General features: G+C 51.8%; 1 protein-coding gene across 2 annotated transcripts in view; it reads right to left on the bottom strand.

The window, feature by feature from the left end:
• Positions 1 to 5,126: 5,126 nt before the first annotated feature.
• The window catches only part of Brpf3 (bromodomain and PHD finger containing 3), a 30,827-nt gene continuing 10,747 nt past the window's right edge, over positions 5,127 to 25,206 (bottom strand). Inside the window, exons 6-12 of one of the 2 annotated variants that reach the window (XM_028767926.1) lie at positions 24,412 to 24,714; positions 21,699 to 22,205; positions 19,282 to 19,375; positions 14,875 to 14,972; positions 12,014 to 12,111; positions 7,988 to 8,142; positions 5,127 to 7,303 (exon numbers count right to left, since the gene is read on the bottom strand). In XM_028767926.1, coding sequence (XP_028623759.1) covers positions 7,120 to 7,303; positions 7,988 to 8,142; positions 12,014 to 12,111; positions 14,875 to 14,972; positions 19,282 to 19,375; positions 21,699 to 22,205; positions 24,412 to 24,714 — 1,439 coding nt within the window. In that variant the 3' untranslated portion in view covers positions 5,127 to 7,119. Of the gene's footprint in view, positions 7,304 to 7,987; positions 8,143 to 12,013; positions 12,112 to 14,874; positions 14,973 to 19,281; positions 19,376 to 21,698; positions 22,206 to 24,411; positions 24,715 to 25,206 lie in introns of those variants that run through there. The other variant, XM_028767927.1, reaches the window with a different exon arrangement.

Here is a 25,206-nt window from a genome sequence, read left to right as displayed (position 1 = left end):
GCAAGTCCCTAGGTTTGACCTCAGCACTGCGATAAATAGATGGATGGATGGATGGATAGATAGACAGAGACAGACAGACAGACAGACAGACAGACAGACAGACAGACAGCAAAAGAGACCTGCTCTGGACAAGGTTACTGGCCTTGGGATGTAAAAGCATCAAGTGTGGTCTGGTGACAACTCTGGTACAAGGACTTGCTCCTGAAGCTCCCCTGGAACCCACATAAGGGTAGAAGGAATGAACTGACATCACAGGGCCTCTGACCTCCCCATCCTGTCATGCACTCACATGCCTGCAAACATACCACACACGCACTCACATACACACCACACATGCTCTCACACACATACACATTCATATGCACACACCACACATGAACCCACACACACTCTCTCACACACATACATACACACACACACATACACACACACCTCACAGACTATACATACTCACACACCACACAGGCACACACTCAGACACCACACGTGCACTCTTTCTCACACACAGACACACACCACACACACACCACACACCCCACACACTCAGACACCACACATGTACTCTCTCTATCACACACATACACACACACACACACACACACACACACCAGCAGCAATGGCAAAATCTACTAAACTGCACCTGCCCCATGACGGAGCAGGTCACTCCTGGGGCCACACCAGAGGGGAATGAGTATTAGAGGCAGCCAAGTGACATGTGTAACGGCAGCTGCTGCAGCACACACTCTAGTCTATGGCTGTCAGACCATGACTATGAGGCAGAGACAGGCAGATGTCAGGCAGCCAGGGCCGTACAGCAAGGCTATGCTGAGAAACAAAAATAAACAGGTAAGAGAGAGTGGAGGCAGGATATATAAAAGTGAAAGCACTCCTAGCAGCTATTTCCAATGCCCAGACTCTAAGTACAACACACACACACACATACACACACACATACAGTAGAATGACAAACATACAGTGTTTATATAACGAAATTCCACTCCGCTCTGACAGAGTAAAGGAATGCATGAGCCAGAGGACCGAATCAAAACCAGCCGAATGAGAAGCCAGACATGACATGAGAGCACACGACACATGAGTCCGTGCAGGAGAAATTCACCAAAGTGCACTCCCTGCGAAGCAGAGAGTGATGGACGGGGAAGGCCAGGGAAATGTTCTGTATTTTGGCCTGGGTGGGGCGTTCATGGCTGGAGCCGCTAATAAAAGTTCATGGCGACTCAGCTGCAGCTGTTTCTTAGCTATTGCTCGTAAAGTTGTGTCTAAAACGATCCAGGTCATTTAGCGATAAGTTTGTTTCTCCAAATCAATCACTTGGGCCTTCCAGACTTATCCTCAGAGGTGATGTGACCTCTCCACCTTGATGCTGCCAGTTCTGCCCCAAAGCGGAGACAGGAACATTCCAAACTAGCAAAAGAGTTATATGGTCATTTGTTGACTTCTCATTCCTGGATATCTGCACATGGAATGGATTTTGGTCTGTGGCCCATGTTCTGACTGTGAGTTGTCCCCCACTGGTTCATGTGACATGCTAGTGATATGTCAGGTACAAATGAAGCTCCATTTCCTCAAATTCTAAAAGGCAGAAGGGACAGATGGCTATCTGTGGTGCCCGTTAGCATACTGAAGCACATGCTGATCTCCAGGCTCCCTCGGCATGACAAGTACCTGCTACACTTTCTGGAGTCCATGCTAGCATCCTGGCCACCATCATCCTCCAGCGCACAGGCGTCCCTCCCTACAGCTACCTGTGGCAGGATAAAGTCCCACATTTGTATAAAGCTCGGCGATTGGGCTGTATGACTGGAAGGCAGAGTGAGGAGACAGGAGGTGAGGAGAAGAAGGGGAGGAGACGAAGGAGGTGTTGGAGGAGAGAAGATGGCTGCAGATGTTCGAGTGTCTCTAGCAGTCTCAGGTTCATATCTAGGTTAATTGGGTTAACAATTCTAATTGGGTGGGCATCTTGTTAATTGACCATTTCCAAATATATAAATATTGGATAATCTTTAAGCATTAAGAGTCTCATTTTTACCAGGGACTGAGGTCATAGAGGGAATGGTCTGGGCTCAGTCAAGCATTGTGGACAGCGTGGTGGATTGGCAGAGCCAGCCACCAGGCTAGCATCTCATAGGTGCCAGGGCTGGAGCTGTGGGAAAATGGCGGCTGTCTGGGAGTGCAACAGCTACTCATTCTCTTTATTGCCCTGTTCAATTATGCTCGCTGACTCTCTCTCTCTCTTTCTCTCTCTCTCTGCTCCGCTGCTGTTTCTCATGGCCAGCTCCAGTCCGCTGGCCATGGTCAGCCTGCTTTCTCTGCGCTATACTCTTCCAGACGCCTCTGACTAATCTCTTGTATCTACAAAAAACACATTCCCAATAACCATACTATAGTGTGGTCACGTAGTCAGTTTATACAATGGAATCTTTAGGAGGTGGAGTCTCACTGCAGGAAGGCTTGACAGACCGGCATCGCTTCCTCCTGACTGGATGTGGTATGATCGATCATCTTCCTGCTCCTGCTGCCATCAGGCTGGACTGTGTCCCTTTGGGACTGTAAGCCAAAATAAAACCTCTCTCCCTCAAGTTACTTTTGTCAGTATTTTATCACAGCAACAAGAAAGTAAAGAATATAGCCACTGTCTGTGAAAAGGTACCCCACAGCCTAGTTGCTGGAGGTGGGTATATTAGTACTGCAGAGACCACGAATATCTTTTGTTTGTTTGTTTGTTTGTTTGTTTGTTTTGAGCCAGGGTTTCTCTGTGTAGCCCTGGCTGTCCTGGAACTCACTCTGTAGACCAGGCTGGCCTCGAACTCAGAGATCTGCCTGCCTCTGCCTCCCAAGTGCTGGGATTAAAGGCGTGCGCCACCACCGCCCAGCGACCACTAATATCTTACAACAGCAATAGGCACTCTGGCTTACTTAGTACTGTCCACCAGAAAGACAAGCCAGGCTGAGGTAACTTCTGGTTTCTTTGGAAAGTCTGATATGTCAAATGATGGTTTGCTGGGGCACACAGGTGAAAGGATGTTTTCCTGAAGCAGACACAGGTGAAAAGATGTTCTGCTAAAACAAGCACGTGACAGGACACGTGAAGTTAAGACTATAAATATGACCCAATAGACAGTGGACGATGCTGAATGGTATTGGTACTCCTTGCCATTCATTGTCATGATTTCATAGAAAGAAATGAACCCAGAAACTTCTGGAGGTGTTCTGGCGGCTTCTTGCCACTTCTGAGGACTCTGCTAATGGCGTGAAGTGGAAGTTTCTGGATATGCCAGCTGATACAAACTCACATGGTGTTTTGCTGAGGCAAGACCCGTGGGAAGATGAGTGTGATGTTAGGAGGGAGTGTAAGTAAGCCCCAGTGGGCAAGTGATGGCAGAGGCTTGCATAGCTAGCTTTGCGACACTTCCTTGGTCTCATTTGTGTCTTGTCTTTGCTGATCTTCACTTTGTTGAGAGAGGCACGGCAGAGAACTTCTCCTGACGTACCTCTGGTTCTTTTTGTCCCTGCTGACTCATGGCAATTCAGCAGAGGCCTGACAGTTTCTGCTGGGCTGTGCCACAGCTGACGATTCGGGTTTGCTATCCTCACACTACTGACCTGGACTGCCGGTATCCTGTCAATTGGAGATGGAAACTGACCCAAGGAACTACTTCTAAACAGCAAACAGCTGAGGCCTGTGGCTTCTTCTCGACTGAGCTGCCGTTGCTGATTCGTGAATGGTGAGGATAGAGCTGTCATCGCTGATTCTTGTGAACTGCTGATATCCTGACAACGCAGATTGGATTTGCTCCAAAGAACTATTTCTAAACAGCTGTGCTTCCCCTGTATCCTAATAACTTTTCTTTCCGACTACCTCTGGAGGGTGGTAGGCTAGAAGGGAGGTCAAAGCATGTAAGAACCCTTATTAAAAGTCGGTTTTAGCCGGGCAGTGGTGGCGCACGCCTTTAATCCCAGCACTTGGGAGGCAGAGGCCGGTGGATTTCTGAGTTCGAGGCCAGCCTGGTCTACAGAGTGAGTTCCAGGACAGCCAGGGCTACACAGAGAAATCCTGTCTCGAAAAACAAAAACAAAAAAATCCAAGCCTACACTGAGGCACCACAGAGGATAGCCTTGCAGGGTATTGTAACAGCCACCCAGTACAATAAACTACAATACCTGCTGTGAACTTTCAAGACGCGCTTTATCTGTTATACGAATTAGGCCCTGTGAAGGTGTTCAAGAGCTGTGCCTTCTACCACATCAGAGGGCCTGAGCAGGAGGGACAGTAGGAAACCCCCTCAGGTTCTCTGCACCTGAATGTCACTCCTGGGAATGCCTCTTGTGTCTGTGCTTCAAGATGCCCCTTTCTGGGCTCAGCTGACAAAATACTTGTCACGGAAACATGAGGAGCTGAGTTCAGATCCTCTAAAGGCATGGTTTAAAAAAAAAACAAACAAAAAACTGCTTGTGACAGGCACCTGTAATCTCAGCACGGGAGAAGAGGAGGTGGCCACTGGCCAATCAGAAGGTCAATCAATGTATATAAAAATGGCAGTGATCTCCCCAGGAGAGACTCTGTAAGGAGAGCTCCTACCATCAGCCTCTGGTGGCCACACACAGCACACAGCAAGTTGCTGTAGCCCTGAGGACCGTGGAGTCCAGGAAGGTTGGGACGCATCCTTGCCTAGGGCTTTGCTACAGACTTCTCAGCTGACTGACCTTGTCCATGCTTTTGAATCTTATTGGTCTGTAAAGGCCAGCCTATTTGCTACGATCCTTCCAGTTCTAGGCAGGTGACACCAACCTCTGCATCCCAGCCGTCCCCCTGCAGAAGGAGCATCACAGGAGGCTGGTCTTCCCGGCCTGCAGTCTGGTGAACGTGCTCAAGGGGCCAGGATGCCCATGGAGCCACCTCTCCAGGACAGGACCTTGGCCGGAGAAGATGCAGCTGAGGTGTGGCAAACCTGGCACCCCTCCTCAGCCCCCGGTCTGAGCCGGTCCTCACGCCCATCCATGAGATCCAAAAACCAGACAAGTCCGTTCTTAATGGCTCTGCCTTTGGAGGAGCGGATGGTGTCAGGATAGGAGGCCCCTCCGAGGACAGCAAACACAGCACCGCAAACCACGGCCCATAGAACATTTATTTCTCAGAGAGAAAATAAGACGTCATATTATGGTAGGTAAAATTAACTCTTGTGTTCTTTACAGGCATAGGTTTTTCTGTTTATTACCTCTCTTATATCCATCTGTTATAAACAATTCTAGAAGGCAAATAAAGTCTACAATAAATAGAGCATCGTGTGCTTCACAGCAGACCGGACGGGCGCGAGCAAGGCCCTGCGCCACGGCAGGGTCCGAGCCGCATCCTGTCCTGAAAGAGCAGTTTTTTAAGTGGGACTCGGAGAAAGGGAAGGGTTCCAAGACTGAAAAATAGAGACAGAGGAGAGAAAGTGTTGGGGGAAGGAGTCAGAGAGAGGAAGAAGCCCCGAGATCTTGACACAGGTTTAGATGAGGGTCACAGAGTCCACAGCTGACCAGCTACCTGGGGAGAGGGGGAATGCATCGGCTCCTTGACTAGACTGCACGGCGTGGCCGCGCAACGGAGGGTTCTGGTAATGGAGAGTGCGGGCCTGAATAACTTACGACGGTATCTTACAGTTATATACACCACGCCCTGACCCGGCCGTGGCTGCGCTGTTTACTGGACAGAATCTTGCCCTCTCGGTGAGTTTTGTTGGTTCCCTTTTAAACTCTGGCTCATGTCCCAAATGTGTAAGAAGTTGGTGGTTAGTTGCATCTTTTAAAAAGTCTGAGTATGTAAAAATGGCAGTGATCTCCCCAGGGACTTCATAGTTGCCCATAACTCCCCTATGAAAAAATTTAAAACAATTAAAAATAACGTCAAGGTAGAAATCAACATGGCAATCGGCGGTCTGTGAACCCGCCCGCGGCTTTGGTGCTTAAGAGGTGAAAAGAAATGTCAAGAGCAGAAGCCTCTGAGAGTTGTGTTGGTTTGTCAGTCAGCTTTCCTCATTCACAGTTTTTTTTTTCCCTTCCTTTTTGAGGGGAGGAGATTGAGGAGGTGAAGGTGGGGAGGAGGTTGAAGGCAGGGGGTGAGAGAAAGGCTGTGTTCCCTGCTGGGGAGGCAGGAGCAGTGAACCTGGGGAAGGGCGCGGGAGGGCAGTGCCGTGTGACCTGCAGCCTGCGGTGACAGTGCGGTGACAGTGCTGACTCAGTAAGGCTTAAGGCTGCTACAGGAGGAGACAATCCCAGGAAGGGGGTGAGGTGGCAGCATGCCCGCTGAAGGGAACACGCCACCCCAATATCCATCCAGCCTGTGCATAGACAGGGGCCACCCTCGACACTCCTCACAGCAAAGGGAATGGCGGGAAGCCCAGTCCATCCACAGGATGTGTGTGGCACAAGCGGGCTCCTGTGGGTGTGGGGAGGGTCCTTACAAGTGGGGTGGCTTCTATCTGGGGCTCAAGTGCCTGGCAGACATCCATCTAATGTAGCAGCTGGCCAGGAAGGAAACGGGGCAAAGAAAAAGATCAATTTGGTGATGTTGCTGTCAGTTTGGCACAAGGGAGAGGGGAGAGCGATGAGGGAGGGAAGGGAGAGTCTGGGCTAGGGGTGGGAGATGAGACGGGGGTGTGAGCATGGGCGGCGTGGGGAGAGGGGAGCTCTGGGGGTTCCCGAGGGACCCTGGCACATCTCTGGGATCAGTGTCAGAACCTTGCCTGCCCTGAGGTATGGTTAGGTGGGAGAGGCATGGAGGGAGCCAGCTGGCCCCAGCAAAGCAGCCTAGGCCCTCTTGCCTCGTGGGCCAGGTCTATCTCGCTGGCTGGCTAAGACTCTCAGCTGTTTCTACTTCTAAGTGGTTCTTCAGTGGAATATCCCCAGGGACCTCGGGTGGGAGTTTTTGGCACACAGCAGCCCTCCAGGGGAACCACATGATTGGTCGATATTGGGCCTTGCCCTTGGAGACCCAGTCCAGTCAGGGCCTGCCATTAGAAAGAAGCTGCCGGCCATATATGTGGCAGGGGCAGAAGAGGCTTCTCATGCCTCAGGGACAGAGGAGAGGCAAAGAAGGCAGACGCAGGCCCGGCTCCACTCTTACAGGTAGCTGGAAGTGACGAAGGAGTGGGCCCCGCGCACTCGGCTCAGGTGGATCATGGCGCGGTCATAGGCCACTTGTACTGACTTCCGGATGCTGGTCTTGCGGCCTTCTAGCATCTTAAGCTTGTCCACAGTGTCCTCCACACCCAGGGGAAGGACTTTGTCCCTTGGAAGCCACTGCCTGAAATGCAAGCAGAGCACAGCTGCAGCCGCAGGAGGTCCTGCAGGGCTCCTCAGGATCTGGCTCCCAGGTCAGGCACACTCAAGGGGAGTGGCGGAGTGGAAGGCTGCTGTGTATGTCACCCCCAGGCTGAGCCTCAGTGCTGGACATTCCTATAGCCAGCAGCTCTGCCTCCTTTCTACAGAGATGGGGTGACAACATTTACTAGCCATGGGCCTCTGAGCACCCCCCATAAAGGACACCACACTGCCCAGACCCCCTCAGACTGGGGCATCCTTTCCCTCAGCAGGTGGAGCGCCCTGTTCGGCCTTCACTTTAATCTGTCTCTGGTAACCAGCTAGTATTGGAGCTCCCTACCCAAGGCCATGCCCACCCCAGGACGGCCTAAGGGTACAGAGATCCACAATTCCCAGTGCCTCTCCTGAGCTCTACAGAGGAGAGCCGAGGCCTGTACTCAAGGCATGCTGTGGCTGGACCTCTCCCCATGTCCCAGGCTGCAGCCCTTCTCCTGTGGCTGTCTGATGAAAGCCTGTCTCCTCCTGAAAAGCTCCGGAGGAGGCCGGCTCCAGCCTTCCTCTAAGCATTGTTGGCTCATGTCCTCAGGGACAGCCATGAGCGGAAGCCTCGCCCTCCCGTGGGCTGACCCTGAGCCCTGGCCAGGGTCCTGCGGCAGCTGTCACTTACCAGGTCCTCTTGTTGTCAAAGAAGAGGACAAGAAAGAGCCTCTCTCCAGCCTCTGCCTGCTTCTGTTCGCCCAGCTTCAGCACGTCCAGTGGAGGGACAGGGATGGGGACACCGTTGTGCAGGAGGCCCTCCCGGGGCATCTTGGGATCGATGATCTGGAGGCAGAAGAGGAGACAGGCCCTGAGCAGGGGAGGGTGGGAGAGCTACAGGTCCAACCATCGAGGCATCGGACACCTCAGCACACAAGGGTTCGGTTCTCCATGGAACAAGTGATAGAGAGGCTGACATGGGTCACCAGCACCTCAAAATAGAAATCTTAACTCTTGTTCTCCCAGTCCACTGTGCTGTCCCTCCCAGTCTTGAGCAATCGATCCTTCGGACCTGATTGCCAGGCTGAGGCGGGCTGAGCAGGCGATCCGGATATGGAAGCCAGAAGTAAACTCTTACAATGTCTGCTAGAAAGGAGTATGGCCACTTCCCTGCCATCCTCTTACCACCTCTGTAATTCACTCTGGGACTCAGGGCCTTGCTCAGCCGGCACCTAGGCTGTGGCCACGGAGAAAGCTGAGCCAGACAACAGAGGCAGCAGCTGGACTGCTGTGTGACAGGCTCTGGCTACCTGCCACCTTCCCAAGGGGAGTGGCCCAATACCTCTGTGGTAAGATTGGAGAGGAGACAGAAAGACAGCTGAAAGGCTCAGGATTTGAGGGGAAAAACCAAAGCCACCACCAGAGGAACTAATCCCCTGCACGGCAGGACCCCATCTGATTCTGAGCAGGCGTGTCATCAACAGCCCAATAGCTCTCTGGGGCTGAGGAGCACTTTCGGTTCCCCAGGCTCTTAAGCATCCACACAGCATCTCGCTTCAATCTCCTGTCTAGGCCGGAAGCCTGACAGGTGTTAGCAGACAGGGAAACACTGGGCACAAGAGGATGGGACTGTGGAAACTGGCGGGGACGGAAACCAGCTGCCCTGGTCCTCTGCTGTGGTCTGGCTTTGGGTCTGAGCTGCGGGCAGCTTCCACCTCAGCCCCGCTTCCAGGGCAGCTGGCTCATGACCTATGCACAGAGGCCAGAGAGACTTGGAAACTGACTGAGGAAGAGCCTCTCTAGAGACAGAGCAATCGTAACTCCATGTCCGGCTCCAGGGACCTCTGCTCTTAAGAAACTGCTCATTTACCTGGCCATCTGCCAGCACCCCCATGTCCTTCCAAGGTAAGCCGCTAACTAAGGTCCCGAGAGGTGGCTCAGAGAGGGCACTTGCTGCTGTTCCAGAAGACCCAAGTTCAGCTCATAGTGGGTGCTCATAACTTTCTGCAACTTCCAGGTGATGGACACTTTCCAACCCCCACCTCCTCCAGGCACCAGACATGCGTGTGGTGCACGAACAAACATATATACATATAAGCAAAATACTCATATACATACACATTAAATAAATAAATCTAAACAAATTTCTTAAAGACCCTGACAAAGAACAACTTCTGGCCTACCCATGAGCTATGTAGTAATTGAAACCGTCCCCCAGGTTGCCTGTCACTCTTCCTGGGACTGAAGCCGAAGATCAAGTGACACAATAGAAACGGTCCTAAGTCTCCCCAGCTACCGAAGGGAAGGGGGGGGGTGCTGCTCTGCTGTCTCCACCTGCCCCTGCTGGCTGTCAGGAAAAGACTGGGAAGACCTGGAGGACGGGCGGTCTGAGGATAGCTGCACCCAATCTGTTCAATGAGCATGATTCGGGTTTACAGAGCACAGACTCGAAGCCTGGGGTGAGGCCCACCATAACATGCAGCGAGTGTGCACACACTATCACGACTGCAACGGCCCCAGTCTAACATGCACAGGACATGCACAGGAAGAGGGATGCAGGCCATGCACCAACAGAAAAGCACATGTTGTGTTCAGGTGGTGACTCAATTTCTTCTTTGTAGTCTTTTGTTTTGTTTGGTATGAGACAGGGTCTCGCTATGTAGCCCTAGCTGTCCTGGGACTATATAGACCATATTGGCCCCAAACTCAGTGAGATCCATCTGCCTACACTGAGCTAAACGGTGTGTGCCACCAGGTCCCAGTGTTTTGTTTGTTTGTATGTATTTTAAAGGCTAGTTTTGGACTGTCTCTCTTTCACTGTAAGGTTTGAAAACAACCAATTACCCAGTGTTCCAAACCTGCTAGCACCATCACTTCCTTAATGACTAAACTGGGTCCGTGGTCTCATTTATACAGAGCTCCCAGTTCAATGTCTCCAGCTACCGGGAGTGTGACTTTTCCACACCTGCCATAGCTGAGGACGGGACAAAGTAGCCTAAATGAACCAATATGTCCCCAGGAAGTGGTACAGTATTATTGCAACAGGGTTTCCTCATCGTCACAAACAGGATCCTGTCTTCCTCATCTCAGGAGGCTGCTATCAGGCTCAGGAGTCAGAGAGGTAGGGCTGGGTGGACCCCAGAGCTGTGCACCAGAGGTCCTGGGTGGTCCCCCCAGTGCTACAGACCCTAAGAAACCCCTGAGAAACCCCTGATGCCTGGACTCAGCCTCTGGAAGGTTTCTTTGGTATCCTAGGATGAGCTGACTTTATACATCTTTTAAAATCTCCCCAGACGATTCTCACAAGATCCAAAGGTTTCCAGTTGGTGGTATTATCTTCCAGAGCCTGTGGCCAGTTCCTCCCCACCTGGGAAAGCTTTAGGAGGCTGCGGTAGATTGAACAGGAATAGCGCCCCCCCCCCACCCCCCAGAGTCATATATTTCAATGCTTGGCCACAGGGAGTGGCACTATTAGAAGGTGTGGTGTTGTTGGAGTAGGTGTGTCACTAGGAAAGGGAACTTTGAGGTCTCTTATGCTCAACCTCCACCCAGTGTGGAATCAGTCTCCTCCCAGCTGCCTTCAGACAAGATGTAAAGCTCCTGGTTCGGCTGGCACCATGTCTGTCTGGATGCTGTCATGCTTCCCGCCATGATGATAACAGACTGAACCACTAAAACTGTAAGCCAGCCCCAGTGAAATGTTTGACTCTATAGAGCTGCCATGGTCATGGTATCTCTTTCACAGCAATGAAACCCTAACCAAGGTCATGAAGACAGAAGACAGAAGCCAAGGAGGTAGACAGAACCATTAGCCACTACCAATGGGAGTGTAAACCTGGACTAACTTCCAGGCAATCTGGCAACTTGTGCCAGAATCCCGCCTAGATGTTGCCCCTGGTGGGCACTCCTGAGAAATAACCGCACCAAGGTAAAGCTAAGATGTTCACTGACAACTGCTGACCACAGAGAAAGAGTAAACCTAACCGGGAAGCTGGAAAATGGTCAAAGCGTGGTATGTGAGAGCAGCTGAAAGGCGATGATGTCATCACTAGCAAGGACAGGATGATGTCATCAGTAGCAAGGATGGGATGATGTCATCATTAGCAAGGACATGATGACAGTTTCCCATCATGTGAGATGGACATGTGCATGGTATGCTGGGAAGGGAAAAGGCACACTGCCTCGTAAGCACACACGTCTGCATGGGGAAAGGGCCGACTGCAGTCCTGAGAGGCCAGGACTGGGCAAGACTCCTAATGCAGTGGCTCAAAACAAAGGCTTTCCTTCCATCATGGTATGAGCCCTGAAATCAAATTCCAACCCCAGTGCTTACTGGCTGACTGACAGTAGTCAACAGACCCTGTTTCTTCCCGTCAAAACAAGACCAACCATCCTGTCCCTGGCATTTCGAGGACTTGGTATGGCGGATGTTAACCCGCCGCTAAGCATTACTAGCGATTTAAACTACACTGAGCAATGTTCCTCCTGCACAGAAGCTCTAAGCCCCGGGTCTCTGAAGACCTGGAGCCTTTGTGTGTGGGGAGGGCGGGCTGCTGGTTTGCCCCAGGAAAGCTAGGATAAAGATCCCCCTCCCCTCTGCAGCTGAAGGCACCTGACTCCCACCACTCATCCAATCAGATAATCCCCCAAGGCAAGGCAGGGCCCAGAGCCGCCAGGGGGAGAGGGAACAGGAGGGTGTCGTCTGGGGCAGACTCACCAAGGCAGGGTAGGAAGGGTAGCCTCGGCACTTGGCCCACACCAGCTCCAGGGGCTCCAGGTCTCCGCGGTCTTCAAAGGGCATCAGGAGGCTTCTGCCTGGGGGGTGGGGGAGGGGAGGAGACAGCGCCCAAAGGGGACTTGGCATGGTGCCCCAAAGCCCTGCCTGAGGCTTCCATCTGACTGGGGCAGCCCAGGATTGAGTCAGCAACCCCCTCCACCCTTTCCTCAGGGGTTCTAAGACTGGGTCAGGGGTCAGCAGAGTAACCCTATAAATGTCCAAATAGTACCTATTTCACCCTTTTACGATCTACATGGTCTGTGCAGCTCCAGCATGGAAACAGCCAGAGTCTAAACAGATGCGCACGTCTCCTCAGCAATAAAACTCATGTTTCTGAAATTTGAATTTCATACCACTTTCACATTATAGGGCACCATCTTTTTCATAATCTGAAATGCAGAACCATTCTTAGTTCATGAGCCATGTAAAAACAGACAGCGGGCTACGGTTGACCAATCTCTGGCCCTGAATCCTGGGACAGCCTCCCTGGGGAAAAAAAATAATGGATGGCTTCACCTCCAGGGCCTCTTAGGGAGAAGGGGCATGCCCCAGCTTGAGCAGAGACAGCACTGCCTGCACCCCTAGTTGGGAGTCCTTCTCACGGAGGCTTTGTGACGGAAAATGCAGAGAAGACCATCTCAATAGAACCTGAACACTGCTCTGACCAGGCCAGGATGGGCCATCCGAGCACCTGTCTGCACCACACACCAGCAGGGCCAAGCAGAGCGGCAGGTACTTGCTGACCACAGGTATCTAGCCCGGGATGGGCCGCACCTCCTCAGCCTCACTAATACTCTGAGCGTCACGGAAACCTCGCTCCTTCCCAGACACCTGCGGACTGTGAACAGGAGGAGACTGTTCACCCAGCTAAGGAAAAGGGCTCAAATCTGAGAGCAGAGACGTATAGTTCTTAACTAGGATGAAAAAGAAAGATGTTATTTTGATGCCAGTGAGTGAAGAATGCTGACAATGAACCGGTACAAGCCAGCACCAAGACCAGCTGAACAGAAACCCGTGTATCCACATGCAGGAAAAACTACAGACCGTCCAGTTCTTTTGGAATGCAATTCTATTCAGTATCCCAGGAGCATCGGAATAAATGTTTGCACCGTCTGCTCCAGTAAACTCCTTAGAAAATGTATTATAAGAAAGGTAATAATAGGATTTCTGGCAAAAATGTGCATTCAAAATATTGTTTGTGTTAAAAGCTGGAGTTAACCCACTGTCCACTCAAGTCAACCACAAAGCACTGCTTGTCAGATAGAAGGTTCCAGTAATACAGTGCACAGAAAAACCATGAGCCAAAAAGGGGAAAATGTACAAGCAAAAACTGTGAGCACAAGAGTGTGTGTATCAGATCTGCGCTTGTCGGAATGTGCCTAAAAGAACTGGAAGCAACACAGGGACGGGACAGCTGTGTCCCCATGTGGGCTTCAGGAGTGCAGGTCTTTTTAAATAGCCTTTGGTGTCATTTTTAGTATGTGGGTTTAAAAAGTAAGGAGAAGAATGTCACCACCAGAAGCACAAAGTGTGTCAGATCCACTTCCTGACTTCACGCTTAGACACACAGATTCACCTGGACGTGAGACCTGCCGTCTGGGTGCAGACACTCACGAGGGCATGCATCCGTCAACAGACACCCTGTGTGTTAGAGGAGGCTGGCAGACAGGGGCCATCCAGAGTGCACATGACAGACAACCGTGGGCTAAGAAGCAGACTGCTCTGGACCTACTCCACCCCAGGCCTTCTTTTCTATCAGACGAAACAAGCGTCACTGACAAAGCCCGGGTTATCAGTGACACGTTACCACCGAGATGCTAGAGAAGAACACTAGGCAGAACTAACTACAGACACACATCCTTCCTCCAACCTGACACTCCCGGGATGGAATGCCCCGTGCCTGCAGAGGCTGCTCAACACAGCACTGATGAAGACACTTTAAATGTCCGCCTGTGGAAGGCTTTAGTGAAGCCAAGGAAGAGTCCTCCCATACAATGGGCCGCCGGGCAGGCGGGAGAAAGCAAAGGATTTCCAGGGTATACCATACCATGAAGTAGAAGAGAGGAATGGGGGCCCGCTACACTTCTCTCAAACACACGTACAGGTTTCAGCTTGAATATACATTAAGTAGTTCTGAAAAAACAACCACACGGCTAGCAGCCCATGTTCCGGAGAGGAATGCTGGCTTTTGTTAGGGTTTCTGGATTTTTGGTCACCATGGGCACGTGTTGACTACTCAAACTGTGCTGGCTAGTGTTTTTGTTTTAATTTGGTTTTTGTCAACCTAGACACGGGTCCTCTGGGAGAGGGACTCTCGACTGAGTAAATGCTTCTCCCACACTGGCCTATAGCAAGTCTGTGGGTGTTTTTTAAATTGCTGACTGATGAGGGAGGGCAGGGCGCAGCCCATCGTGGCTGATGGTCCTGGGCCACATAAGAGAGAACCCGAACAAGCACTGGGGAGCAAGCCAGTAAGCAGCGCCCCCCCACGGCCCCTGCTGCTGCATAGCGGACTGCAGGCTGTAAGTGAAGAGAACCTCTTTCCCTCAGGTCGTCGCCTTTACCGTGATCACGATCACAGCAACACAGACTCAAAATACAACACAAACTAAAGATACTTAAAAATCGAAACAAAAGCCAAGTGTTACTGGCCCAAGAGTGAAGGCCGTCTCTCTAGTCAATGTCTGTGGGTGTGGCCCTCACAGACTGACAGCCAGGTTGTGAGCCACCGCACCAAGCAGCTCGGACAGCTTGCTCCTCAGAGCATGTTTCCCCCAGCTCTGCCTCCGTAGTCTCCTCACCTGAGCCACTGTGGTCAGAGTCTCCATTCACACCTTCCAGGAAGGGCACTCGAGACAGGGCTGGCTTCCCGCGGCTGCGTTTGGGAGGCGTCAGGCCGCTGTGCACAGAGGAGAGGGCAAGTGAGCACTCTTTAATTGGAACCAACCCACTCTTGCTTTTCCAAGTCTAACAACAGGCACCAAAGCACAAAGGCGGAGCGTGTTTCCATTTCCTCTGCAGGCCGGTATTAACCCATGGCACGTGTGACCTGGGGGTTCCCACCAGAAACCAGTCCATCCTTGCGGAGGGACTCTCCCACTCTACAGAGGACTGTTTCATCCAGAGGGAGGACCACGGGGCTGGGTGTGGTGTCGCACGCCTCTAATCACAGATCTCTGTGAGTTCCGGGCCAGGCTGGTCTACATCGTGAGACCCACGAGAACAACAGCTACACAGGGAGGGTCAGTCACCCAGTGTCCTCAGCCTCTCAGGACAGTCTGGCCACCAGGAGGCCCTCTCACCTCTGGCCGAATCCGCACTCTGTGCTTCACGTTTCTTGAGAAGCCAATTTATTTTTGAGATCTGAAAATCTGCCTCTTTTCCAAATATTCTATAACAGTCACATCTTCTTTCCAGAATTAGCAAAGACATTTTTAAATTGAAAAATAGATCCACTTCTCACTTCCAAATGGTTTGTGAGTGAAGTTTTTCTTGAATAGGGATGGATTTTTTCCCCCTCAACTAAAAAGGAAACGAGTTTCTTTCTTTAAACAAAGCTACTGCAAAGAGGTAAAGTCCGGAGGAAGAGGCAGGTCAGTGGGTAAAGGCACTTCATGTCAAGAATGAGTCTGATCCCCAGACCCACTTGGTAGGCGAGTACTAATTCCTCTAGGTTGTCCTCTGACCTCCACAAGCATGGTGGCACACATGGACACACATGCAAATGCAATACAATACTTTTCAAAGGGAAGTGCTGGGCATGGTGGCACAAGCCTTTAATCCCAGCGTTTGAGAGGCAAAAGCAGAGGTAGTCAGATCTTTATGAGTTCGAGGCCAGCCTGGTCTACAGAGCAAGTTCCAGGATAGCCAAGGCTATATAGTGAGACCTGTCTCATAAAAAAGAAAAAGAAAGGAAGGAAGGAAGGAAGGAAACAAGAAAGAGGGAGGGAGGGAAGCTAATTAGACAAAGGCAGAAGCACTGGCGTTAAAATTACTCCTTGTGCAGGCTGAACGCACAATCAGAGCTGTGGGTTTCTGGGCAACAACTATGTGGCTGAGAGGCCACACCCATCAAACTTTAAGAAACTCTGCCGCTGCTGGCCATGGACACACACTCTGAATCGCAGTATCGGGGAGGCAGAGGCAGGTGGGTCTCTCTGAGTTTTGGGAGCTAGAGCATCTACAGAGTGAGTCCTAGCTGAGCTACATGGTAAGATGGTCTCAAAAATAAATAATATTGCTGATCTACAACTTCTCAACCAGAAGAAGCAGTTAAAAGATGAGTCAAGTCTTTACAGAAAAGCCAAGGCGCGGAAAGGCCGGCAAGGGCTGGAGTGTGGAACTCAGGTTCACCGAGTCAGAACTCAATCTACGCTAAAGCTTGGATTAACCAAAACCACGGCTCACATTCCCCTGGGAAGCAACACCAGCAAAGCCTACAAAGGCTGCCCTCGCAGCTCAGAGCCTGACCGTGTAGATGGAAGATGCTAGGAACTTCACTATGAAGCCAGGCAGCTTGTCTCCATCTGTGACCTTCTGCGACCTTCTGTGACCCTGAGCAGTGATGGCCCCCGAGGTGTTAGAAAGTGTGGAAAGCCCATGTCCGCACAACCATGCACTCTGTGGATGGTTGCCTGTTTTTCAGGTCTAAAGTATCACAGACTACCAGTGTTCTACTCCAGAGTGCCAGCACAGACACGAGGGGCTTTGGACATTAGGCCGCAGCAGCAGCTCTGTGTGCTTCTGGCGAGGCAGATCGATGCCACTGAGGCTTGCTTTGCAAACTTCCCCAAAGACCCAGGCCAACCCAGGATAGCCGGTCTACAGTTCCGGAGAGTAATGTCCATCTGTGTCCTTTGAGATGAGCTACGGGAACTGACAGGCATCTTCACATCAGTGACTCACACCACAGCAGCAGCTGGAGGAATGACCCACAAGAGGGTGCAGCTGGGTGTGGTGGAACACAGATGCCACCCTAGCACTCAGAAGGAGGAGCCAGGGGATTGAAAGGGGGTGGGGGGAAAGCCTCAGTCACATCGAGTTCACGATCTGGCGTGCAAGAGACTGTCGTGGGGCACAGTGATTGGAAAGGCGCTCAGAGGAGCCATTTGGAAAGACCAACCATAGAGCAAACGGGCGGGAGGCGAGTGATCGGTGCAAGGAGACAGGCTGTGTGAGTTCAAGACCAGCCAGCCTGGTCTACACAGTGAGTTCCAGGAAGCTAGGGCTAAGTGGTGAGACCCCCATCTCAAAACAAGAACAACAAACCAGAACAACAAGAAGAGACAACATGGCTTCAATCAGACAGATAAGAGTTTCCTTTCTGCTCTTGCTAGAGAACTGGAGAGGAGGGAGGGCATAGGAGGCAGAGAGAGCACTGCCGTCAGACCTTGGCTCTTCCATTTTACTTACTTTTACGTTTTTTTTGTTATCATGTGTGCGCGCGCGCAGGTGTGTGTGTGGAGGTCTGAGGGCAGCCTGTGAAGTGGACTTTCTACTTCCACCGTGTGATTCTGGGGACTGAGCCTGCTAGGTCCCAGTCTCTCATGCTTAAACTCTGAAACACCGGACTGAAAGAGGAAATACCTTCCAAGGGCATGGCTCCTCTACCAAGCAGAAGGCAACAAGTGGCAGCTGACTGGAGTTCATCACTGCCAGCAGGCTAGCTTGGCCTGTTTCTGTGACTCACCGATGGGAAGCCTGCCCTTCAGTAAGTAAAACAGTATCCTTTCCACCTCAGCCAAGGGCTGGAAGGTGACAGATGGCTGACCTCAGTCTTACCCTAACTCCAGTAAACTGACCTCCCAGCCACTTACATAGTTGCTTAGCTCTACTGGGTTTTTTCGTTTTAAACATGCTTTACTACAAAGCCCAGGCTGGTCTGCACCTCATGACTCTTCTATCTCGGTCACCTAAGTGTTGCGGTTACAGGTGTGGGCCACTGTCTTTGAAGGAAGCCAGGAACTCCAACCTGAGAGCAAGCAAGGAGTATTTTCTAATATTTTGCAATCTGTATTTTCTAGCCTAATAACCTCTCTGTCCGAATCTACTCCCTTTGTGTCACTGGAGGCTTTGACAGACAGGGAGAGGGTCAAGGCAGTTTTGGGGGTTTCGTGGAGAGGAACTGATGTAGGTAGCCAGCGCAGGCCCCACCAGGAAGCCCAGCAGGTAAGCAAATGTCAAAGTACACGTGCCAGTGAGGCCTGCTTCACAAGCCTTCAGACACAGGCCAGCCTTTTCCGGGCTTTCCTAAACCAAGGGCTCTCTCAGCAGTCACCTTCCACAGAGGCACCCTCGAGGCCCTTTCTTGCAAGCATCCCTCTCTACCCAGAGTCTGGAAGAACAGAAAACACAGGACGATGAGCTCAGTAAACTCTTAGAAATCCTCCCTTCAGGTTAAAGAGCAAAAGAAACCCATTCCTTCTCTGAAATGTCAGGCAACTTAGAGTCTCTGAAAACGGAGCCTTTAAAAGTCCATACTCGGTCTTCCCTCATTCCTACATGATATCTCTACAGAAGCCACACTTGTGGGCACTGGATGTAGCTGACACATGCCTGTGACCTCAGCACCTGGAAAGGGAACAAAGGTTGAGCTGGAGGCTACCCTGAGCTATTCAGGCCTACATCCCATCTCAAAAACCAAGGGCTAAATCAATCCAGGCATAGTGGTATCCGCCCATCATCTCAGCACCCAGGAAAGCAAGGCAGGAAAAATGCTCGGAATCCCAATCCATCCAGGTCTACAGAACAAGATCCTGTATCAAGAAACAAAACAAAACCAAGAGGAAAAAAAAAAAAAAAAAAAGCTTTGGTTGTAACTTACTGGTAGGGTGCTTGCCTAGCAGGTGTGTGGCCCAGGGTTCAACCCTCACAGAAAAGAAGGCAAAACAAACGGAAGAGACCAATCCTACGAAACCATGCCTCCAACAAGCCGAGATCCGCACACGCCCATGTACTGGAGTGGGCATCTCAAATGGCAACTTCCCTGGGCAACAGGAGACTGAGGTCCACAGCCTCACCAACACTGCTCTTCCTTAGATCTGAGACAGGCCAGTCCCTTTCCCTCAGGGCTCCCAGTTACAGACAGGCCAGAGCCTGAGGAGATGCCAGTCGTGAGAACTAAGAAGGAAGCCGGACCTGTCACTGAATGGAGGATGAAGGAAAAGAGGTCTCAAGGCTGCCCGAGCTTGGGGGATAAGCATCCTTACCTGCCAGCTTCAAACGCCAGTCCTCCACTGAGACCCAAACTACATTCCGAGTCAGACCCGCTTTCCGTGTGTTTTCCAAAGCCGTTAGTCACGCCTGCCAAGGACACACAGAGTGAGCCCTGAGTGCGGAACCTCCCTTCCCTGACACACGCCTCCCCGTGGGAAGCTGCCTCAGATAGGTAGGTGGCTGTCCCTGTGAGGAGTGTATCATGGGTGGCAGAGGGACCCTCACAGAGAGAATGTTAGCCAGTGAGCACACTGCACCTCCTGACTCTCCCCACATAAAAGATGAAGTCAGCACACGCCTGACCACCGAGGAAAACCATGGCTTCCCCACCTGGGCAGGCTCAGAGGTCCCTGGATCTGTTCTAATTTGAAACCTCAGTTATCAGGGAGGTCCTCTTGCCTCTTCAAGAGCCACAGCCTTACCTCTTTTGATAACCACTCACAAGCCCTCCCCATCCCAGCTGGCAACGGCAGCTTTCTTCTCCAGGGAAGACGGCAGGAGAAGCTAAGACAGGATAAGGGCTCAGGGTCGGCCACACCCAGAGCTGTCTTTCAGAGCTAGTGCATTGAAGAGTGCACGCTCAAGGCTACAGCAGCCCAGGGCAGCGTGCAGCACGGGAGCCATGGCTCCAGGCTAGGCTCGCAAATACTGGCCCCTTCTTTTGTGAAGTAGAGAGGCTGTGTCACTGTCCCAGGATCACCTTGCCATGGAGGCCTCCTTTGCTCCATCTGTTAGATTTCTAACTCCCGAGTCCCACAGCTCTGAGCACTGAACCAAGGCTGACAGTGGATCAGATCACCAATTTAAGAGCTGTCAGACACCTTGACTAGAAAACGGCAAGGCCAGCCACACCTGTGAGAGCAGACGCCTGAGCCAGGATGTCACTTTCCTGGCCTGGCGCTTCCTCTAACGTAAGGACCTCAGTTGAGTCAAAGGCCACAACTGTGCCTTTCCTGCGAAGGATCGAGGCCTGCCTTCTGAGCTCCTCCAGCTCAGGGTGTGAACAACTAAGTAGTATTCCGAGTGCCAGGCAGTGGCGACTGTTGTAGGATCCCCAAGCGGCAAGGGCCCAGGTGGGTGGGCCTTCATTTTTAGTACAACCATCTCCAGCTGTTTGGGGAGACACACACAACTGAAAAGATGACAGCATCCGCTACCGTTGGCTGCGTTCCCTAGAATCTCCTCTAACCTTAGCCCTGCAACATAGGAACCACCAGCAACACATCTGTAAGGAGGAGACAGGCTCAGAAAGGGTACTTCTCTCCAGTACAGGCAGCGGGAAGTCAAGGTCTTCCTAACAGCCAGCCTAATACAGAGAAGCATGGCTGAGGGAAGGGGAGGTTGTGCTGGAAAGAGAGAAAAAGCAAGCGCTGACAACGCCATCACAGCTACCACATACAGGATGCGTGACAGAGGAGTGACAGTCAAGAGCAGCCTTCCTGCCTCACCGAGATCAAACATGCCCACCTGGTGTGTAAGGCCCCCACATGTGCCTCGGGCCCCTCACACCAGCTACCCCTTTCCAGTTGCCCTCAGCTTCGGGTGTCACCTTCAAGAGAAGCCTTCCCAACCACGGGTCAAGTTCCCTGAGTGGCTCTGGCAGTGTTGGCGCACCTGAGCCCACACTCTGGGCTCAGGACTTGCCAGTGACTTAGAGGAGCACTCACTCTATGCTCTACTTCGTACGGCACCGGGACTCTCATGGAGCCGGCACTAGGTCTGACTTACTAGCCTCTCACCATCAGAGCCCAGCTCCTACTAGGCACGCAGTCAGGACTCAGCGACCTAGCTCTGTGATCTACTCTGGGACCTCCTCTTCTGCCTGCCACATTGCTGCGGACAGCTCCTTTCTGCTCTGGGCCATGCAAGGGAGTGCCCACCTCCAAGGTATCTGTGCTGCTCATCTATCCTGTTTAGACTACCCTTTCCCTAGACGCACAAGCAGCTCATACTTTGGATTCTTCTGATCTTTACCCAAATGTCCCCTTCCCTGGCCGCTCTGTCTCATGCCACCCAGCACTCTCTATGTCCTCTTCTCTGATAGTATGACCAGTGTTTTTGTTTAATGACTGTCACCGAGCTTGAAATACGAGAGCTCTCATTCACCCACAGCCTATTTCTCCCGGAAGACAGTTTCATGGTTTGTTCACTAATTTTCTTCCAGTGCCTAAGACAGTGTCTGAAAAAAGTATCTCAAGAGTGAACTGAAGGGAAGCTAGAGACCGTTTGACTATATAAAGTCTTACTTAAGTCTTCCACTTAAGGCCAGGGACAGTACAAGACACAATCTAAAAACAACTGCTCTCAGCTTGTGTCCTCATAGAGATCTCTAGAAAAGGCTGGCAGGGGAGGGTACAGCAAAGCAGCCAAGCAGATGGGAAATAGGTAAAGAAGTGGCAGGCACGGTCACCTGTCTCTTCCTCCTGCTGAGGGGACCTCTCCCCTTCACTGTCACTGCAGCTCTGGCTCCTTGGCCGCTTCCGGGAAGAATGCTCATCCTCCGTGCTGGCAGGAGAAGCAGGACCGTCCACTGGGCCGTGGTCCTCGCCATCCTCCAGGGTGCCATCTGGAGCCCTCTGGAGCTTAACTCCATCCTTGCCCTTCTTGAAGAGGACCGTTGTTCGGCGGCCCACACTGCCGAGAGGGCTGCCACCAGGGCTGTCAGAGTTTATGAGAGATAGTCTGTCAATGCCATTGTCACTAAGCAAGCACTGCAAGGGCTCGCTCCCCAGCTGCAAGGCTGACTTCTCTAAGAGCTCCTCATCCTCCACCTTCCGGGACTTTAGGCAGTGGCTTGAAGGTCTGCTGTCGCTGATAGGTTTCAGGGTTGGGGGATCTGGAGGGGACTCCTGTTCTGACAAGGAAGGCGCAGGCCCAGTAGGCTCCAGGGTTGGTGGGGCAGGCAACTTTGAATCATCTGTTGGAGAAGAAGAGAACATGCTTGAACGTTCTAGAACAGTCTGCTCCTACAAGCCAGACGCTGTCTCTGCTGAGCAAGGAGCGCAGCTTTGGCTCTCTTAGGCCTCAGATCTAAGCAAAGATGAAAGGAAGCATAAGCTCTGTCTACACTCAACAACTCTCAATCCCTGCCGCGTGTTTGTCAACTAGGACAGCGGTTCTTGGACAGAGCTCTTGGTAGACATCAAGGATATTGGCAAGAATATTTACAACTTGCCTTTAACATCATCAACATGTTGGTGACCAAAATACATGGCTAGAAACTAAAAATGGATCCCCAGACAGCGACACTAGTTTAACAGGTGGGCAGACAATGGCGGTTAAGTCTGCACAAAGCCTTACCAACCTGAGACATAAGTGCACTGCTTTGGATAATGCTTTTTCAATGATGGGTAAAGAAGGCATTCTTGTCAGAACAGTCTAAGACAGATACAGTCTTGTTTATGAAATAAAAAAAGGGGGGATGTGGACATCAGGCTAAGACAAGGAAGTGGGCTCAGGCAAGAATTTGACACTGGGCTAGGGCAAGGCTAAAGATAAATACAGCTGAGAAAAGTGTTCTTTGTATCTTGATTGTCTTGTTAAGTCCCTGAATATAGTAATCACGGGACCTTTGTTTATGCCTTGCTTGTTCCTTGACTACTTTGTCTTTGACCTAGGACTGACCCTATTCTTTGCATGGACCTAGAAGGGTATAAAAGCAGACTGGGAAAAAAAATAAACCCACCTCTGCACTTGCTGGGGTCATACTATAATGTCTCTTTTTTTTTTCTTTAATCCTCATTCCCTCCCTTGAGACCCTGTTGGCTGACTGAACTGGCATGGCCAGCGACCCTTTAATGCAGTTCCTCTTGTGGTCACCCCCAACAATAAAGTTATTCCTGTTGTTACTTCATAACTGTAATTTCGCTGCTGTTTTGAATCGTAATGTAAATATCTTTGTAGACAGAGATGTGCTAACAGGGTAGAGACCCATGGGAAGTTTTGAAGGAATTCTAGGCCTAGGTTACAGTCCAGACCAAATGAAGGCAAATCACAAAGGGACAATGGCTTACAAAGTGAGCCTAATGGTTTGTGTATCAAATGTCACTCGCGTCTGAGAAAGCCATTGCTATAGTCAGCAGTCAGACGAGCCTTCAGCTTGCCAGACTGGAGGATTACATTCTCACCGACATCGGGGTGTTCTCACTGTCCTCAGTTCTGGTTTGTGGGGGCACCCAGCAGGCAGAAAGGGTGTTTGCAGATATAAGAAACTCGGCAGCTCTCAAACAAGTCTGCTTCAGTTGAAACTTTACAAGACACAGCCCAGACATTCCCATCTAAACCTCTGAGACTTGACCAGGAAACTCTCTAGGTGATGCTAAGGCAACTGGCCCACTGTGTGTGACCCTGCCACAGTCAAGCAGTGGGATTCAAATGACATGCTGAGCAACACATGAAAGTTAATGGTCACATAGCCTTCAGATGTCATGTGGCTTCTCTACTGTGTCTCTGACTACCACACACCAGGCCAATCTCTGCAGTCTGAGCCTTACTAAAACCCATGTTTAGGCTCTGTGAGTGACAGGTCTCCCCAAATCTCGGGCTGAGGCACGGGCAGGCACCAGAGCAGCTTGGCTCAGAGACGAGTCCTGGGTTTCGAGAGTTGCTTCCTTGAATCATTAAGGTAAGGAGCAGACTATAATAAACTGTTGGCTGTCACGTTACTTTCACTTGAGAAAGCCACCTGCTTCAGTCTATGCGGCCTTTGGTTGTATGACTCCTTGGCTGGGTGGGCCTACAGCCCTGGTCAGCTGGGACCCAATCCACGAGTCCAGGCTACAAGGAAGGTCCTCACTTCTCTGCTCATCCTCCCGCAGCCAAGGGGAGCCAGCCTGTTCTCAGAGTGCTGCATACAGTGGTAGAGAGGAGGCTGACTTAGCTGGAACAAGCAAGACATAACTACTACCTGCTGTGGAGATGCTGGGCTCCAGCACCCTAATCTCTCTGAACCTCTCCACTGCCCTGCAACTAACCATTCTGGAACATCTGGGTCCCCTAGGAACACACTGACACCCCTACCCCCACCATTTCCAAGAGCTTTGCCTACCCACAGGGTCAGACCTATACTCAGGGGAGGATCCAGCCCCTCACTCCCCCAGCACCCTGCCTGCTGTGACTCTCACCTCTGTCCCCTTCGTCCTCTGGCCCCTCCTGGAGGGCCTGCTCCAGCACAGCTGCGTCCCCCCGAGACCCTGCTGGCAGCTCCCCGTTGGGCACAGTCTTGTTCGGTGACAGGAGCTGTGGTGGCGGTGGCTGTGCTAGCTTTTGCCGAAGGGCATTGATCTCCCTGCGTAGCAGGCGGACACGACGGGTGCGGGCCCCGCTGGACCGCATGGCGCTCACCAGATCCAGTTTCTCCAACAGTTCCTTCAGCTGTGCCTCTGGGGACAGATGGGCCCGGTTCTCGGGGATGAGGATGTTGTCCACTGCCAGGGAGAAGGGAGGAAAAGAGACTGAAGGACCGGCCGGCCCAGCGCAGGGCGAGAGAAAAGGGCAAACTATGGTCCTGGAAGGCCTAGGCTAGTGACTTCCAGCAGTGTCAGTGTGGGCCTTGGCCCTACAACACTGCTGCCCAGACGGGACAGAACGGAATGTGGGAACCACCTGCAGGAAGCAAACCCCAGTTATGCCTACGGCCATGCAGCAGGCATGCGGTGGCTTATCAAACCCTGGCCTGAGTGATTCCGCAGCAGGCGGGCACAGGCAGAGCTTGGTGCTCAGAAGCCCTCTACTTCCCACTCCTCCCACCTACTTCCCGCTCCTCCCACCCCCTGCTCCGGAGCCACACTGCAGGGATCCAGGAGAGGCCTGGAGAGGCCTTGGCTTTCCAGACAGAGAGTTCCGCCTTCCCTATAGCACTGTGTGTGCCAGTTTAACCCCAGAGCACACTGGTCTGTTCCCAGCCACGGCTTTTGCAC

Source organism: Grammomys surdaster, unplaced genomic scaffold (genome assembly GCF_004785775.1).
Source record: "Grammomys surdaster isolate TR1022 unplaced genomic scaffold, NIH_TR_1.0 183, whole genome shotgun sequence".
Classification (NCBI taxonomy): Eukaryota; Metazoa; Chordata; class Mammalia; order Rodentia; family Muridae; genus Grammomys; species Grammomys surdaster.
The sequence above is the reverse complement of the archived record's forward strand: the minus strand, read 5'-3'. Positions and strand labels throughout refer to the sequence as shown.